At 36.1% G+C, this 17,678-nt stretch overlaps 1 protein-coding gene across 1 annotated transcript in view; it reads left to right on the top strand.

Annotated features, from left to right (window-relative positions):
• LOC118589709 (ATP-binding cassette sub-family A member 8-A-like) overlaps nt 1-17,678 on the top strand; it is a 72,373-nt gene that overhangs the window by 21,463 nt on the left and 33,232 nt on the right. The window contains exons 7-19 of the mRNA XM_036197216.1: nt 1,368-1,509; nt 1,830-2,015; nt 3,248-3,389; nt 5,397-5,562; nt 8,312-8,370; nt 8,957-9,067; nt 9,958-10,133; nt 10,564-10,683; nt 10,872-11,010; nt 11,500-11,590; nt 12,220-12,359; nt 15,055-15,174; nt 17,046-17,235. Coding sequence (XP_036053109.1) covers nt 1,368-1,509; nt 1,830-2,015; nt 3,248-3,389; nt 5,397-5,562; nt 8,312-8,370; nt 8,957-9,067; nt 9,958-10,133; nt 10,564-10,683; nt 10,872-11,010; nt 11,500-11,590; nt 12,220-12,359; nt 15,055-15,174; nt 17,046-17,235 — 1,782 coding nt within the window. The remainder of the gene's footprint in view (nt 1-1,367; nt 1,510-1,829; nt 2,016-3,247; nt 3,390-5,396; nt 5,563-8,311; nt 8,371-8,956; nt 9,068-9,957; nt 10,134-10,563; nt 10,684-10,871; nt 11,011-11,499; nt 11,591-12,219; nt 12,360-15,054; nt 15,175-17,045; nt 17,236-17,678) is intronic.

Below are 17,678 nucleotides of genomic sequence, written 5' to 3'. Positions count from 1 at the left end.
TCCCACAAGCTAATATCCATCTGTCTCTGAGATCAGAGGAAGTAAATGAATCATATCTTTTTGTAGGGTTCTGCTTTGTTAAATTGGGAGAAATAATGACAGCTACTGGAGCAGTAGACATAAGATAGAACCCATTTGTTGACACCCATTTTTACTGTGCAACACAGAGTGAGCCCTCATTTAAATATGCTCTCATTTATTAGTGAGCCCTAGTATAAACACATTAGTTAAATAATAACTAACAACTATGGACATACCATAAGCTGTAAATCAGTAAATAATAATGTAGATGAAGTAGGAAATGCTATAGGAATTATCTATCAAAAATAATAAAACTGGTTGCTAATTTCTTATGACTATACTAATACATTCACACAGTATTTTTTCTGGTCACTAAGCTTCATGTGTTGGTGTATGTGTGTGTTCTTGTGTGTGCACACATATGTGTGCATGTGTGGTGGCCAGAGATCAACCTGATGTTGATCAGTTCCTCAGTTATTGTCCATCTTACTGAGATAGAGTCTTTTATTGGCCTGAGATTCTTTGATTAGATTTGATTGGCTAACTAGAGTTCTATCTGTGATCTATTGACATCTACCTGTCTCCTTTCCCCCAGTTCTAGGATTACAAGCATTCACCACTGTGCACAGTTGTTTATTTTTGTTGTTGTTTGTTTTGTTTTGTAGGTTCTGGGAATCAAACTCAAATCTTCATGCTTGCATTGCCCAGCACTTTACCTAACAAGCTGGCTCCCTGTATACCCAGCATTTACTATAAACACTTTAAGACTGTAATTTGTCAGAAAGTATTAATGAAGAAAAGGAAAATGGACAAAGGAAAGACATTATAGTGATATAATAATAATAATATGAACCGAAAAATCATGCTATCTCAAACAATATCAGAATGATGTCAAAGTGTATAGAACAGTTTGTGTTCCCATAAGGAGAAAAGGGAACTTTATTGTAAGCACATTAGGGAGAAGAAGGAAGTATAGAATTAGGCATTCTTACTTCCTTAATAAAGCCATGAAAAAAAGTTAGATCAGAGTACCTTTATGTGAAACAAAGAGACTTTAACTTAGTTATATGAAAGGATTGAAATTCAGCAAGATACATGTATATTCATATCTGAAAGTTGGAAAAGACTGTCAATATTCAGGAGATTCATCTTGAATCTTTGTATTAATTCTATGTAAGGTTATTTATATCCCCAAATTACTCTATTCTTCTTGTATATTCTAGAGAAAATCTTTTGAAGTCTGATGAGTGAGTATGGGGCTGGAAGAAGGGTAATATAAGTAGCCAGAGTAGGGACTCTTTTCTATCTAACTATGAAATACTAATAGAATTTTGTTTTTATATAAGGCTGTCCTGGGGTTTGCTCTATGGTGTCATTATCCTCATTGTGGCTCTTCTCTTGGCATTTATTGTAAAGTTGGTTCAACTTGTCATTTTGACTGGATTCATGACGATCTTCAGCCTCTTTTTCTTCTATGGCTTATCTTTGGTGAGTTGGTGAATAAAATCTCTCTGTGTCTAGTTTTCAGTGTAAGGAACAAAGTTGGAACCAATTAGGCAATATCTGTATATACCTATTCTTTCTTTCTTTCTTTCTTTCTTTCTTTCTTTCTTTCTTTCTTTCTTTCTTTCTTTCTTTATTACATGAGACAATCTGTAGATAAATAATATTGATTTATAGTTCTTGATAGTTCTAATTTTCTGTAAAATTTGTAGAGAAGACTGTAATTCTATGTAAGAAATCCTTTGTTTTGTTATAGTAATAATTCTTAGATAAACATACATCAACTGGGTCTTCTCTTGTTGTAGATCTCTTTGTCTTTCTTAATGAGCGTCTTACTAAGGAAGTCTTTCCTCACCGACTTTGTGGTATTCTTTTTCACTATCTTCTCTGGAAGTCTGGGATTCACAGCATTGTACAGATACCTTCCTGTGTCCTTGGAGTGGCTTCTAAGTTTACTCAGCCCCTTTGCCTTTATGCTTGGAATGGCCCAGGTGAGTGGGAAGCCAGTGAGATTATTAACAGTATTTCTGAAGTATCTGTCCTCCCTGGAACACTATAGTATATAGTCATTTCTACATGTAGCCTTTTGAGCACTGTAGTTCAATGGAATATACTTGTGAGATTTCAGAGAAGAACCCTAAAAGTCAGAAGTCATTTTCTTCTGGAAAATAAGTTCTTTTATATGTCAGAAAAGACAAATGGACTCATAGTTCTTTAATGTAGTATATAATGTTTTGTCACTTTCCAAATGTTATAGATTGAGTTTAAACTGATGTACCCCAGTTAGCCATCTTATTTAATTTTAAAAGGATATGTGGTTTAATTCTGAGGCAATAACACAAAGCAAAATAAAATGAAAATGATGCTCAATCACTGGGAAATCCCTTTTTGATCCTCAAATATTTTTTTTATTCTCCTTCTCTACTTAGTTCTTAAGCTGAACAGACTAACTCTTTCCATCAGATATGGAATTATTTAATCTCCATTATGATATGATGATAAGAATTACTGTAACTATATAATATTTATGATATGTAATGCTGATTCTCTTGAAAATTATGGATCAGTCCAAATTTATTTTTGTTTTTTCTCTCTCTCCCTCTGTGTGTGTGTGTGTGTGTGTGTGTGTGTGTGTGTGTGTGTGTGTGTATACATACACATGCTCACCTGTGTGCAGGTACAAGCAGAGGCCAGAAGAGGATATCAGATACTCTGGAGCTAAAGTTACAGAGGTTGTGAGCCACTCAGTGTGGGTGCTGGAAACAGAACATGAATCCTCTGCAAGAGCAGCAAGTGCTCTTGACCACTCAGGCAATTATGCAACCTCTTCTGTCAGTTTTCCTACAGTCTTTGTTTAAATATGAAATGCATTATTGTTAATTTTTACTGTCATGTTGCATCTCTCAGAAGGTCTTTTCTTGTCCCTTTTTCCAATTAGCAAGTCCTTATGTGACTATCACATTTTTGCTAAGTTCTCTTTCTACTTAATGTGTGTCTCATTTGGAACACACATTCTCTGTACTAAACATGATTGATAAGTTGCATTATAGTTTTTACATATCTTTGTTTTCCAGTCAAAATCTGTAGTCTTGGCAGTCAAGTGCTTTAACTTTGTCTTTCAGGGACCTGGTAAAAGATAACAGTTACAGTTCATGAAATAACTAAGCTATTTTTAAAAGGTGATTATTTGCCTTTGACTTACTGGGTTATTTTTAATTTCCAGCTCTTACACTTGGATTATGATGTGAATTCTAATGCAAACCCACCAGGCAACCCAAATCTAATCATCGCCACAATTTTCATGTTGTTCTTTGATAGTGTCTTCTACCTGATATTGACATTTTACTTTGACAAGGTTTTACCAAGTAAGTAGTTCCACAATAAGACTTAATAGAACGTTTGTAATCTTATTTATTAATCATATTTTATATACAATTAACTAATTATTTAGTAAAATTTGATTAATTAATTAATAATTAATTAAAATGTGAGATTTAAAAAATATGTCCCTCAAATGCACCACCCACATCTCCAGAACCTGCCCACTTCCAGGAAGACAATGAGGAGAGTCACTCGGGAAGAACTGTCTCATTCATCTCTCTCGCAGTTTATCAGCTCAAAACGGAAATAATGTTTATATGATATATATATGTATATATATACATATATATATATAATATATGCTTATATGTTTTACTTCCAGTACTGATTAAACAAAATACTCTAGTGAAGGAGTAATGCATAGTCTAAGTAATATTGATCTAACTTAGACAAATTTCCTTAAGAAATGTTTACAATACTTTTTTCTATGCTTTAATGTTAAGTTTTTACCTTTATTTTTAAATTGCCAAAGTCCTTGTTTGGGAGTCAAATTTTAGTTTTTATTTCTGATACACTCATATTTCAGGTGGCTCAGAATTTCCATAATTTATTGCAAATATTATTATAGAAAGATGTTACTATATTTTTTAATCCCTAAAGGTTGCTTATTCTTTAAATTCCACCCCCTGCTATAGCACTTTAGTTGACAAAAATCTATTACATCTCCATTCCCCCCTCATGGTAGCGGCATCTTAGGCAAATGGCTTCTCTGCAAATAAGTATAGATTTTATTGTTCTTTCTTTTAGTTGTTGACCAAAACCTTATGCAACATGTGATATAATTCATTTTTTCTCAAGACTCAACTTAAAAAATTTTTAAATTTGGTTTGAAATATGTACTTTTCCAATTCTTACTTACCAATATTTTATATTGTTTTGGTATATTTCTACCTGTATATCTTATGTTTACACTAGTCTTTATTTTGCCTTTATTTTTAAAAGATATGTTTACACTGAGTGCAGAGCTCTAAGATGGCAGGTTTATTTTTATTTCAATAATATAAATCTGCTGTTTTTAATGTTATTTAAACTTGAGACATCACGATCTTCTGGCTTGCATGGTCCCCAACAGGAAATGTCTGTTCATTGTTATCTTTATTTCCTTTGTAATTTCCAGTTTATTTTTAGCATCTTTTAAAATTTTTATCTTTTCTTTTTGTTGCTTTTAAGCCTTCTAAATTTAAAATGAATTTGTTTCATGAGTTTGTGTGTGTGTGTGTGTGTGTGTGTGTGTGTGTGTGTGTGTGCTTATGTGCACACATACATGCTCATATTTAGATTTCCTTAAGATTCTTAAATTTGTGACCATAATTTTCATCAATTCTGGGAAAAATTGGGAAATTCATTTGCTTTACATTCTCTGTTCTTTTAGGAATCCTTTTGAATGAGGGAATTAGACCAGTTGAGATTATCTCGTAGCTAGCCTACTGGCCATCTTTTTATTTTTATTTTTCTTGTACCAAGCAAGTTGCCATGATGAGAGGAACCTATGTACAAGTTAAACTTACTTTGATTATAGTACTTAGCTTCTCCTGCTCTTCAGTTTGTTTGGATTGATGGGCTGTGCCCCTTTCCACTCTCTCTTATGGCCCATCACATAGTTGTTTTGTTATGTTGTCCGGCTTTAAAATGTTCATTTAGTAGTTAGTAAATGTTTAATTGACTGTGTGAACTCAGACTTTATTTGGATATGTAATTAGTAATTTCCTCATCCTTTTAGTGACTGTATAGACACACTCACAATATATTTGGATCTGCATTTTGGATAACCCAAGATTAGAAATGTCTTTCATTTTCCTTTATATTGTCTCTTCATTTTCACTCAAATTTTCATTATTGATGTAGCTAATTTAATATCTTTATATTTTTCTCTAGTAGTCCCAATGTTAAAACATCTCAAGAGAGTGCTTGCTTGTATTGAAATGTATTCACATTTAGAGGGGATTTTAGAACAGTGGCTGATCCCATATGTAATTATACTGGTTTAATAGGTGAATATGGACGACAACATCCACCCTTGTTTTTTCTGAAATCCTCGTTTTGGTCACAACAAAATCAAGCTGATCGGATAGCCCTTGACAATGAGACAGACTATGAGTTTTCTGATGACTTATTTGAACCTGTGTCTACAGAATTCCATGGGAAAGAAGCCATCAGGTGAGATCTCATGTGGTGCAGAAGAAAGCCAGGATGGGGCAATGCTATCCACAGCCTAAAACCTGCTCCAGACATGCAGTTAAGCCCTGCAAACCCTCCACTGAGTCCTTCTCAGGGTTCCTACCTAATCTCATCTGCATTGCCTGTGATTTTCTGTTCTGTGTTCTGATTCTTCTAAAAACTATAGCATGCTTCTTTTAGTGCCAAACTTAAATGTAAGACATTAGCAGCCACAACACAAAACTCCTCTCTGCCTGTGACCTATTGCTTCTCTCCTCCTTTTCTTTTCCTTAGCTTCAGGGATTCATGATTCCACCCTGTTAGTTATACCAGCCATTTCCCTTTGCTCATCTTAATAGTTCCTCCTTTATGTACTCATTGTTTCTACTAAGAAGACAAAGGAAAAGGGAAGAATAAAGTGGAAAGGCCTGGAGACAAACAGGAAGTCAGCTCAGTATGCCTTTCAGTCATGCATATCTTCATTCTGGGTTACCATAAAATACCTGTTTCACATAGTACTAATTATATTTATTTCAAATAAGGAAGAAATCCTCAAGGTCCTTATGTTGCTACTCTTACTTTAAATAATATTTTTATTTATTTTTATGTAAATTTTAATCATATTCAGTACCCCAACTCTCATGGCTCACTACTAACATGTCCTCCTCCCAATTTCATGCCCTGTTCATTTATATATATATATCCCATTGAATCCAATGATTACTGTCCATTTGCACATGTATATTGTGAGAATATCCACTGAAATATAGGCAACCAACCTGTCAGTGATCACACACCCAAAGAAAAATGGCTCTCTCAGCAACATCAACTGCAAATAGCCCTCAAGTAGGGGTGTGTCTTGTAAGTCCATCCTCCTTTCATAGTGGAATTTTGACTGGCTTGATCTTGTGCAGACAGCCACAGCTACAGTGAGTTCATGAGTAACAGCCGTGGATAGAGTTTGCCAGCACTCCCCCCATCCTCCATCTTTTCCATTCTTTCTGTCTCCTGCTCTGTTCCCTGAGCCTGGGGGACAGGTGTTGATATTTTCTAATTTCTAATCATAACTTTCAATTCCTAACATATGACCTGCTTTATAGTTTCCCTTCTTGCCCTGAGTTTGGATAACTTTTAACCTCAGGCAGAGAAAGTCATAGTAAAACAATGGTTTTTTGGTCTATTGGTATCTCTCATTTTCTCTTTGGTATCTCACTGAACAAAAAGTGATGTGGAAGAATGGGGAGTTAATGTTTGAATAAAATAAGAAATCAATTTTTCTTCCTTTTTATTTGAAACCTTTTTATTTTCATGTAATATATTTTGATCATATTCTTTCCCCTCTCTCAACTTTCTCCAGATCCTCCCTATCTCTCTACTCACCCAACTTCATGATCCATGTTCTTTCTCTTTCTCAACCCCCCAAAAGAAAATCAAATCAATCAAACAAAAGCCAATAAGACAAAAAAAAATACCAAAACAAAACAAAATGACACCTCCCTGAAAAAAAAAATGGAGTTCATTTTGTGTTGGCCAACTACCCCAGGGCCTGGGTCCTCACCTGGAGTATGGATGAGTGGCACTCCATGAGCAGAAAAATGACTCTCCATTTCCCATCAGGTATCAGTTGTAAAAATTCTTGAGTGGAATGGGAGGAATCATATGTGTATCATCTCTGTTGTACCTTAAAGATGCTGTTCCCTTGGAGTCATCCACCATGTCTGGCTCTTAAAATCTTTCTACATCCTTTCTGAACCCTGTTTGAGGGGAAATGTTCAATAAAGACATCTCTTGTGGGGCTGAGTGACTCAAAGTCTCTCACTGTCTGTGCAATGCCTTGTTGTCTCTATGTTAATTACCATCTACTGCAAGAAGAAGCTGTGAGAAATCTATTTTAAGCAACATGCATGAATCCTGAGTTGCATGAGAAAAGACAGTTGGTGACATAAAACAAATGTTCAGTTACTTGATAGAATATAACCAGATAGATAGCATGCCTACATTTCCAGAGCTACAGTAGTTTCTGAACCGCAACATATAGAATTTAGTATTTCACAGTACTTAAATTATGATTGTTCACACCCCTCTTAGTAACTATAATCTTCATTATAGAACCAGTGGCATCCAATACTTTTCATGGATCACTTCCTCAGCATACAACATGAAACACTTTGTTAGTCTTCAAACTAACTGCAATGTATGTAGTGTTAGTATTCTTTTCAGAGCAGGAAAGTAGTTATAGAAGATAATTGTCTTTGTCAGCTACTAAATGGGTAAGGTGCAATGATAGCTCCGGATATTGTTCATGGCATTTCTTCTTCTTGTCATTCTTTACTGCCTGACTGACCTGAAGAGATTCTGGGCTTCATGAAGATGTCACCTCTAACATTTGTATGTTGCTGTGTTCCTTGCTCAGCCTTGTTGTGTTAGCTGTCTATGTCATATCCTTACCAAGCTTCCCCATCACTAGCTATGATTCAGGTCAGGACTAATGCTCATGGTCAAGAAAACATCCAAGCTTTGGCCCATGCCAAAAGAAGCAACCTTTCTTCCAAAGGAGCTCAGGCACTTGTCAACTTTCCAAACATTAGTTAAAGTACTATTGCTGTCTCGTCACAGCTAACTGAAGCTCACATGGTCTCCCTCATACTCTTGCAACCTAAATTTACCCGATTTTTCAACCAAACTCAGAGTTAGATAATAAAGAGAAATATTGCCTTTTAAACAGTTTACTTCTTGCTCTCTTCTCCAGAATCAGAAGTCTTACAAAAGAATACATTGAACAGTCTAAGTGTACAGAGGCTTTGAAAGGTAAGTAATTAAGATACAGAAAATCTTAACTTTTAGTCAGTTAACTTTCTCTCTGTGATGAGTTCTAGACTTTGTAAATGGTTATTGAGTCTCATGTTGTTATTGTTTTGCTCCCTTCCTAACTGAACTAATATTGCCACGCTGGGTAATTTTTGTAATCACATAAAAGATATATACTAGCAGGAACTTAATGACACTTTTGTCTGCCACTTTTAGTTCACTATGGCAATCACTTGACCTTCTTTGATATTGTATGTACATTTGTGAAGGGAGGAAGCAAAATTTTATTTGGCTCATAGGACTTTTACTTGCATAATAACACTATTGATTTGTTTTCAATTTAAGAAATTATCAAATGGCTATAATGTGCCAAGGTGATGTTGAATCTATTCAGGCAAAACAGCTTTCCATTCCACTAAAACTGCATACTTCAACATTTTTGAAAGTGAAAAATAGAGCATTAATTTTGATTTAATAAATGAATGAATGTATTCTTTCACAAATACTATAAATACATAGGCATGATATGAGCCCTGCATTAAACCTACATTTGTGATTTTAAACCTTCATGCAATTTCCCTCCTAGATCTGGCACTGGACATATATAAAGGTCAGATCACTGCAATTCTTGGTCATAGTGGAGCTGGGAAATCAACACTGTTAAATGTCCTTAGTGGGCTGTGTGTTCCCACCAAAGGTAAGAGACTTTCCTCAAGGTTGACAAATGGATCATCTGTGCTTTTGTTACACATCTGAGCATTAAGTAAAGACAGAGATAATTAAACTCAAAGAAATTGACATTTAATATATATTTTTTATAAAATGTGTATGATATTAACTTAACTATACAGAATTTTAGTATTTTAGGAATATTCAAATTTTCATAGAATTCACATTGTTTCAATAGATATTGATCACATATATTGATCACATTCTTATAGATAAAATACTCTCAAAACTCAGCAACTTTAAAAATATCAATTATGTATATTTGTCATGATTAGATGGTTAACTGGAAAGGTGTCTTAATCTTACTGCTTGACTGTAATTTATGGCCTAAGATGGTTTTACCTATACATCTGAGATTTTAGCTGCCATATTCTCTCTCTCTCTTCATCTCTGTCTCTGTCTCTGTGTCTCTGTCTCTTTGTCTCTCTCTGTGTGTGTGCCTGTGTGTATGTATCTGTCTCTCTCTCTAGTTGTCTCTCTGTGTCTCTTTCTCTCTGTTTCTGTCTCTCTCTCTCATCTCTGGAAAATTTCTAAGGCTGAGGTTCTAAGGATTTTGAGCAGCAAAAGAATCAATGCCAATGTAAAACAGCAGTCTCACGTTCTCTTTCACTATTATTAACTCACATTTCATTGCTCACGTAAGTTACACATATAGCTAACTTTCTTGGTGGTTAAGGTAGGATGTACCATATTCTCAAATACAGGTGAGATAGAATACTAAAATTAAATTTGGAATAGATAGACCACAGGAGTAATATAAAATCACATATCTAATTTTATTTTGTAAAGTTTTTAAGTTACTATAAGCTAAAGGTGCTATTTTATCTTGATAATGTTTTTTGAAACCCCTGTTTATAGGCTGCATCACTATCTATAATAACAAACTCTCAGAAATGACTGACTTGGAAAGTATCATCAAGTTCACTGGAATTTGTCCACAATGTAATGTACAATTTGATTTCCTCACTGTAAGGGAAAATCTCAGGCTATTTGCTAAAATAAAAGGGATTCAAGCACATAAAGTGGATGATGAGGTACATGATATGCAAAGACTAATATAACAATTCCAAATGTTTCTAACATGTTTAAACCACTTTATTTTGATTTTGGTTGCATTAAATTACCTACATGCAAATCAATGTGTTAAGGTTGGCTGCAAAAATATAGGAATAACAAACACGTGTAATCTGTGATACCATCTTAGATCATTAAGTATATTCCTTTAATCTTAAAAGGTCTGAGATAAGTAATTTAATTTTCTTCATCTTCAAATGAGATTAAATCATGAAGAGATAGATAATTCCCTCCAGTCATGTATCAAGTAAACATGGAGTCATATGAAAGCCAAGCAGATATCATTACTTATTGCAAACCATTACTTTATTGTATAATGTTAAAAGTTTCAAAAAAAGCATTCTTGTGGGTTAAATGTGTCTTTGTGTGTATGTGTATGTGTTTGTATAGATACAAAGAGTTTTGATGGAATTGGAAATGAGGAATATTCAGGATATCCTTGCTCAAAACCTAAGTGGTGGACAGAAGAGAAAACTGACTTTTGGAATTGCCATTTTAGGAGACCCTCAGGTAAGTCAGAGAAGATTAATAGATAAATTCAAAAATCAATTTGGAAATGACCTTCTCTTCCACAAAGGCCCTGTGATGGAGGTCCTACAGTAAACAACAGGTGCTGTAGTCAACTATATACATACCTAGCCTCTGTTCTGCCTGCTCCCGTAGTCAGTGAAAATTCTTTCATTGGATCCCTCCTCCAGATTTTCCTACTGGATGAGCCCACTGCTGGGCTGGATCCCTTCTCCAGGCACCTGGTGTGGAATCTCCTGAAGGAACGCAAAGCAGACCGAGTGGTCCTCTTCAGCACTCAGTTCATGGATGAGGCTGACATCCTGGCTGGTAATTGCTGACTTCCTTAAGCATCACAACAAGGACTTAAGTCTGAAAATCTTGAATTATTTTCTCGGTGTTTTTATGTTGCTGGAGGCTATGACCCAGGTCTTTCTGACAAAAGTTTGAGGTGTCTGTATCCCTTCATGTTCTACAGCATTGTGATGACAGAGTATGGCCTGCTTAGGAAGCTCACTAATTGCAAGATAAATGGCATTCAGTTGAATTTCATAATTGAATAAGTCAACTTGAAATATTTGCGCACAACCAGCTAAAATACATGTTAATGTTTATCTGTAATCATAAATTTCCATGTAATTCATTCTGTTCAGGTGTTTGACACATAAATAATCTACATAATCATCAGAGATGATGGCGGGTTTTTCTAACCATAATGGCATGTGACTTTTAAAGTTGTATAAACTCCTGTGCAGTTTGCTAAACTTCATATTTCTCTAAAATGAATGATATTTCCCTTCTTTGCTTCTTCCTCTTCAGACAGGAAAGTGTTCATTTCCAAGGGGAAGCTGAAGTGTGTGGGCTCATCTCTGTTTCTGAAGAAGAAGTGGGGGATTGGTTATCACCTAAGGTAGGCCTTCTAGGGAGGGTGGGGTAGATGGGAACTGGGCTAGAGCAAAAGGTGGTGCTGGGTGCAATCATTGCAAGAGAAGAGGGGCACAGGGATCTGAAAAGAGTTAGAGAGATGAGCAGGGGTGAATACAATCAGCACACATTGTATATGTGTCTAAAATTTTCAAAGAATTAATAAAAATATATTTCAAAATAAAACTTATATGTGTATAAGTGTGCATGTATACATTGTGTGTATGTGTGTACATGTGCATGTAGGAAGAAGTAAATGGTGGAAAAGAGGGCAAGGTTGGAATATACAATGCCTGTCATATTGTAGAGGAAATATGAGAAAGTATAGTATAGATGTAGCTAAATGTCTATACTATTTGATTACTCTAAAGTCCAAAAACTTTCTCAACCCCAACAAGATTCTACTTAACATCCTTATTATCACTAACCTAGAGTAGTAATATTGTCTCTTCACTAAAATCCTAGTCAGTTTGAAGTGTGTTTGCATTAACTGACTTACCTCTTTATTTAAATTGCAAAACTTGTTTTTACATTGAGTTTATAAGTGCTCCTTTCTGGGTATTTTTGGATGTTGGAGACTACTTGAAACAACATATCCACTTTTTAAAATAACAGTTTGCAGCTGAATGAAACATGTGTGCATGAGAGGATAACATCGCTTGTCAAACAACACATCCCTGAATGCAAATTGTCAGCAAGAAGCGAAGGAAAACTGAACTACATATTACCCCTAGAAAGAACAAATAAATTTCCAGGTAATTCATTATCCATGAGCTATAAAAGGAAATCCACAATAATAGTGAATAGCATGGAGCATCAGGTTGATATGTATGAAGTATAATATTAAGCATTTGAGGTAAAGCATCACTCAGAATTCTCTTAATAATAACAAAAGCTTGATGCAATGACTGTCACACTTTAGACACAAGAAACAGAAGCAGAGAGAGTGGAGTTACTTAGCACTGTTGTAAAAGTGAGTTCTGCCTCCAACCCCATCTCCTCAGAAGTGAGGGTGTGTTAAATCCTTTGGCCATTGTTTCAAATACTAGGAGCTTTTCCACGTTTCCTGAACTCCTCACAATGGTGGTGCTAAATACAGGTTCACAGTAGCAGTGTCTCGTTAATACCGGACAAAATGACTCTTAGTGTTGCTTCATTCTGAAAACTGAGTTGGATGTCTCTAACCAAACAGTAGAGAATAAAGCACAACTTTCCATGAGTAAGAAAAATAAAAGAACAAAGCTAATGAGAGACAATAAAACAATGAGAGTTTATCAAAACCTTCAAGGAATATGTGTGTGAGTGTATGAGGAAGAAGTACCCGAGTCATAATGGTATGTGCTGATGGACAGCAGCATTAAAGATGATTGCACAGTCAGTGTGTGACACGTGGACTGTTTCATAAACAGTCAGAAATAAGAAAACGCTGCAGAGATTGTATCATAATGCCCAATGACTTTTAAGTAAGTCTCTTGTTTGTTTTTCATAGTCTCTCAATATCCTTGATGTATTATAGCAATATGCTAGGGCTCATTAATCTGCAATGAATATAGTGACTTAAAACTCTTGGCTTCACTTACTGGCTAAAAGTCCCATTATGTGATTATTTTTTTGGTCATGACTTTAGAAACTATCCTTGGTAAGGACAGTGCATGGAACAGAATAATTGTGTTTGGTTTTCAGGGCATTTGTCCCAAATCATTAGGGACTATGAGAGCCCATTTTAAGTGAACAAGACCAGAAAGAATTGCTATACATATGCTTAACAAAGGCAGTGTCTTAGTCATTGTTCTATTGTGTAAAGGGATACAATGACCACAAAACTTTTATAAAAGAAAGCATTTAATTGGGGGCTTGTTTACAGTTTCAGAGGGTTAACCTGTGACCATCATTGTGGGGAATGTGGTAGCAGGCTAGCATGGTACTGGATCAGCAATCGAGAGCTTTACATACCAATCCAAAGGCAGCAGACAAAGAGCGAGCCTGGGCCTGGTATGGGCTTTTGAAACCTCAAAGTTGCCCTCCAATGCCACACTTTCTCCAACAAGTACATACTTATTCCAACAAGGACACACCTCCTAATCTGTCTCAAACAGTTTCAAAACTGATGACTAAACATTCCCACTATATGAACCTACAGGGGCCGTTCTCATTCAAACTACACAGGCAGATAAATTACTAAGCAAGGAAACTCAAATATATACTTTGTTAGGAAAATATAAGTATACATTAGAAACATGAGGATGTGTTAACTGAACTATAATCTTTCCACTTAAAAGGATTGTATAATCTAGCAAACAATAGAACTTCAGGTAGAGTGAAATCTGGTCATCAGTGCTTACTAACCCCTGAAGACTGTGGCAGTCCCTCAGCCAGCCACCGTTAACTGCCAATAGCACCTCAGGGAAAAGTGAGGTCTCGTGAGCATCTTTCCATCCATGAATCAATGTTGAAGGGTCCAGTCTTGCACAGGGCTAGAGCAGGTAGTCAGAGATGCTGTGTGTTCATGATTGCAATAGCCATGCCATATCCAGAAGACAATTTCATGGCTCTCCTCCCATCCTCCAGCTCTCACATTCCTTCTGCTTCCTCTCTTGTGTTGCTCTCTGGGCCTTGAAGGAAGTGGCAGAGATAGATGCTTGCATTTAGGACTGAGCTTGCCAACAAACTCATTCTCAGAACTTTGACAAGTAGTGTGTGAGTCTCTGCATTAAGCATCACCTACCATAAAAACAGCCTTCTTGAAGGCTCCCTCCTACACATATTTTATTTGTTTAATATGTTTTGGGGAGGGATGCATGAACACTACAGTTTGAATGTGGTCAGAGGACAACTTGTGAGAGGGTTCTCCCCTTATGCCTTATGGGTTCCAGGAAGTAAAACAAGGTCACTGGCTTGGTAGCAAATGCGTTTACTCTCTAAGCCATCTCTTCGGCTCGAGTTCCATCCATTTTCCTGAAATTTTCATAATTTTACTTTTCTTTGTGGCTGAATAGAAAGAATTCCATTGTGTGTATGCACCATATTTTCATTGTCTATTCATGGACATCTAGGTTTATTCCACTCCTATCTATTGTGAAATGAGTAGCAATGAACCTCGATGTGCAGACATCTCTGTAATGGGATATACAGGACTTTGGGTATGTGCTCCACAGTGGTATAGCTGGGTCATATGGTAGTTCTGTTTTGTCGGTTGGTCGGTCGGTTGGTTGGTTGGTTTTTGTTTTGTTTGTTTAGCTCTTTGAGAAATCTTCACATTGATTTCCATAGTAGTTGAACAAAGTCATACTCTCATCAGCAGTGAACAGGAATGAAACATTCCCCACATGCTTTCTAGCATTTGTTGTTATTTGTGGTTTTGGATGATCTCCTCTCAGACTGGGATGAGAATGCCAAAGCAGTTTTCTTTTGCATTTTCCTGATGACCACATTTTTAAATTTGTTCATTAGATCTTTACAGGGATCTTGAGAGATGCCCAGACCTGGGAATTGAGAACTATGGTGTTTCGATAACAACACTGAATGAGGTGTTCCTGAAACTGGAAGGAAAATCAACGGTTGACCAGTCGGGTAGGTAAAAAGAATGAAAGCCATCATGCTTTGTCCATTTTGAAAATATTCCATTTCAATAGTCATGACAGTCGTTGTTGTTGCTCTTTGAAGTTCTGTAGAAATGAGGAAATCCTTTGCCATCCATTGCCATCTCTACCACAGATGTGCCTCATCTGGGGTGACTGACAAGAACTGACCAAGTGTTTATGTATCCTAGATTCTCTATCCTGTGTCCATCAAAATGCTTTCTTGGAAACTTCTATTTTTTAAAAATGATCCATTTAAACTTTGGACATGTGTTACTTATATTACTTGATACATAGGAATAAATTATTTGTAAAAAGATTTATTTCATTTTAGGGGTGTGTGTGTGTGTGTGTGTGTGTGTGTGTGTGTGTGTGTCCATGGAGGCCAGAGGCATTGGATCCCCTGAAGCTGGAGTTTTAGGCAGTTCTGAGCTGCCAACATGGATGCTGGAAACCAAATTCAGAACCTCTGGAAGAGCAGTATTAACCACCAAGCCATCTCTCCAGTTCCAATAGGAATACATTTCTAAAACAGGAAGCTTAAGACACTCAACAGTAAGATTAATAACAAATGTAGTTTGAGAAAAAGGAATAATTTTTTAAGATAACTTTCCTTTGACTTTATTAACTAAAATCCACCCATGGTTTCACTGGAAACAAGTTGGAGTCAACAAGGCAAAGGAAAGAGGCTGTTTCTCTAGTAAGAATCTAACTCTTGAGGCTCTTTCTTATCCATCTTTTTACAGCTGTTTGGGTTCAACATAGTTTTGAGTTCCTCTAGGAATAAAGTACATTCCAGTGCTACCTGCCTTCAGGAGTACTTGAGTCGGTCACTCCGACATTCATGGTCTCTATTGTTGCTGAGTTTCTTATGGGCAGACAGGAAAAAAAAACAAGTAAGAGGAATACTATTTTGTCTCCTTGTCAGAAGCCATTGGTCTTGCCTGGTCTTGGCTACAGTGGTGATGGCCTAATAGTAGTTACTCATAATCACTTTTCATTATCTTTTGTAACACCCTCTAGTTCCAGGAATTTGTTCAAAGAGGGATGTGTGTCAGTGGGAAGTCAAGTCTGTTCACAAAGCACTTCTAGCTGGGCATGGTGGTACCCACCTATAACTGTAGCTCTTGGGAGACTGAGGCAGGAACATCATGAGCTCAAGCCTGACCTGTATTACAAAGTGAGGTCCTTTCTCAAAAGGACCCACAAAATTTAAAATCTATTCCTAATATTTCAGTACACACAAATATATTTAACTTGTGTAAATTGACCTTGTAACAAAAACAAAACCCAAAGAAGACTCTTGTGGGTTCTCTTACTATTGTCATAGTTTGTTAGAGAAACTGTTGAGTTTATGGGTCACTGTTATTATCTAGTTAATGAATTGTAATTTATATAACATGAGCTGTTCATCTGCTGTTTTTTCCTATCGAGGAGTTTGGCATCAGGTGCTCTGTAACAAGCATGTAAAGCAAGCTTTAGAATGTTTTCTTTACCCAGCAAGCCACTTTGTACCCTCTACAAGTACCTCCCCACGAGATTCTCCTTAGGAAACTTATACTTTTCTCTGCTCTTTGACTTAATATTTAAATGGAAAAATTACTGTTTTACATTCTTGTAGTTCACTCTGCCTTCATATGTATTAGCATGTGGACATTCCCTATGCTGTTATATTCCACAGCTTTCTTTTAAAGAAATATCATTTGAAATAGTTTCAACTTTCAAAGTTGTATTGACACGTTTTTGTTTTATCTTGGAATTCTGTTTTCCCACAAGAGAATGTTTTTAAATATCTAGATAAAAAAAATGCTTTCAGAGAAAAATGTAATCACTTACTGGAGATTGCTTGCTTTTGTTTCATAGATGTCAATGTATCAGGAGCTGCAGGAACAAGGGACACAGGGAGGCTTGATGAAATGGAACAACTTGTCTCTTTACTCAGTGAGGCGAGTACTAGGAAAGGGGGCATGGCGCTCTGGTGGCAGCAGCTCTGCACAGTTGCCAGGCTTCGCTTCTTGAAGTTAAAACACGAAAGGAAATCTGTCTTTTTTCTGTGAGTATTAAGATATCCTGACATCTTCCAATTGTTGCATTAAACTACACCTAAGTAGAACTGTAAGAAAAAATGATAAAAAAAGAAGTTCCAGTGCAGGTATGTACCTGTTATTTCTGTTAACAGTCTTGATATTTACACTTTATTATATTAATGCATTGGATGAAAAATTTCTCAGAAATAATATGTGGCACAGACTCTTTCTTTATTACTGTTACTCCACTAAAGTCTCCACAGTAGAAACAATGGACACCTTAGAACTTAATGTTGTAGGTGTGTGTGTGTGTCTCCTGACTCACAGATTTCACAGAATTCTCTGGAACTACAATGTGTCTGTAAAGTTGATACATTTTCACATTCTCCCATGTCTCTTATGGGACCCTTATGTTGACCCTTCTCAATGCCTGCCAAATGCTGGGAACTTTTAGGAGCTGTACATGAAA

Source organism: Onychomys torridus, chromosome 8 (genome assembly GCF_903995425.1).
Source record: "Onychomys torridus chromosome 8, mOncTor1.1, whole genome shotgun sequence".
NCBI lineage: Eukaryota > Metazoa > Chordata > Mammalia > Rodentia > Cricetidae > Onychomys > Onychomys torridus.
This window is presented reverse-complemented; position numbering and strand designations above follow the sequence as displayed.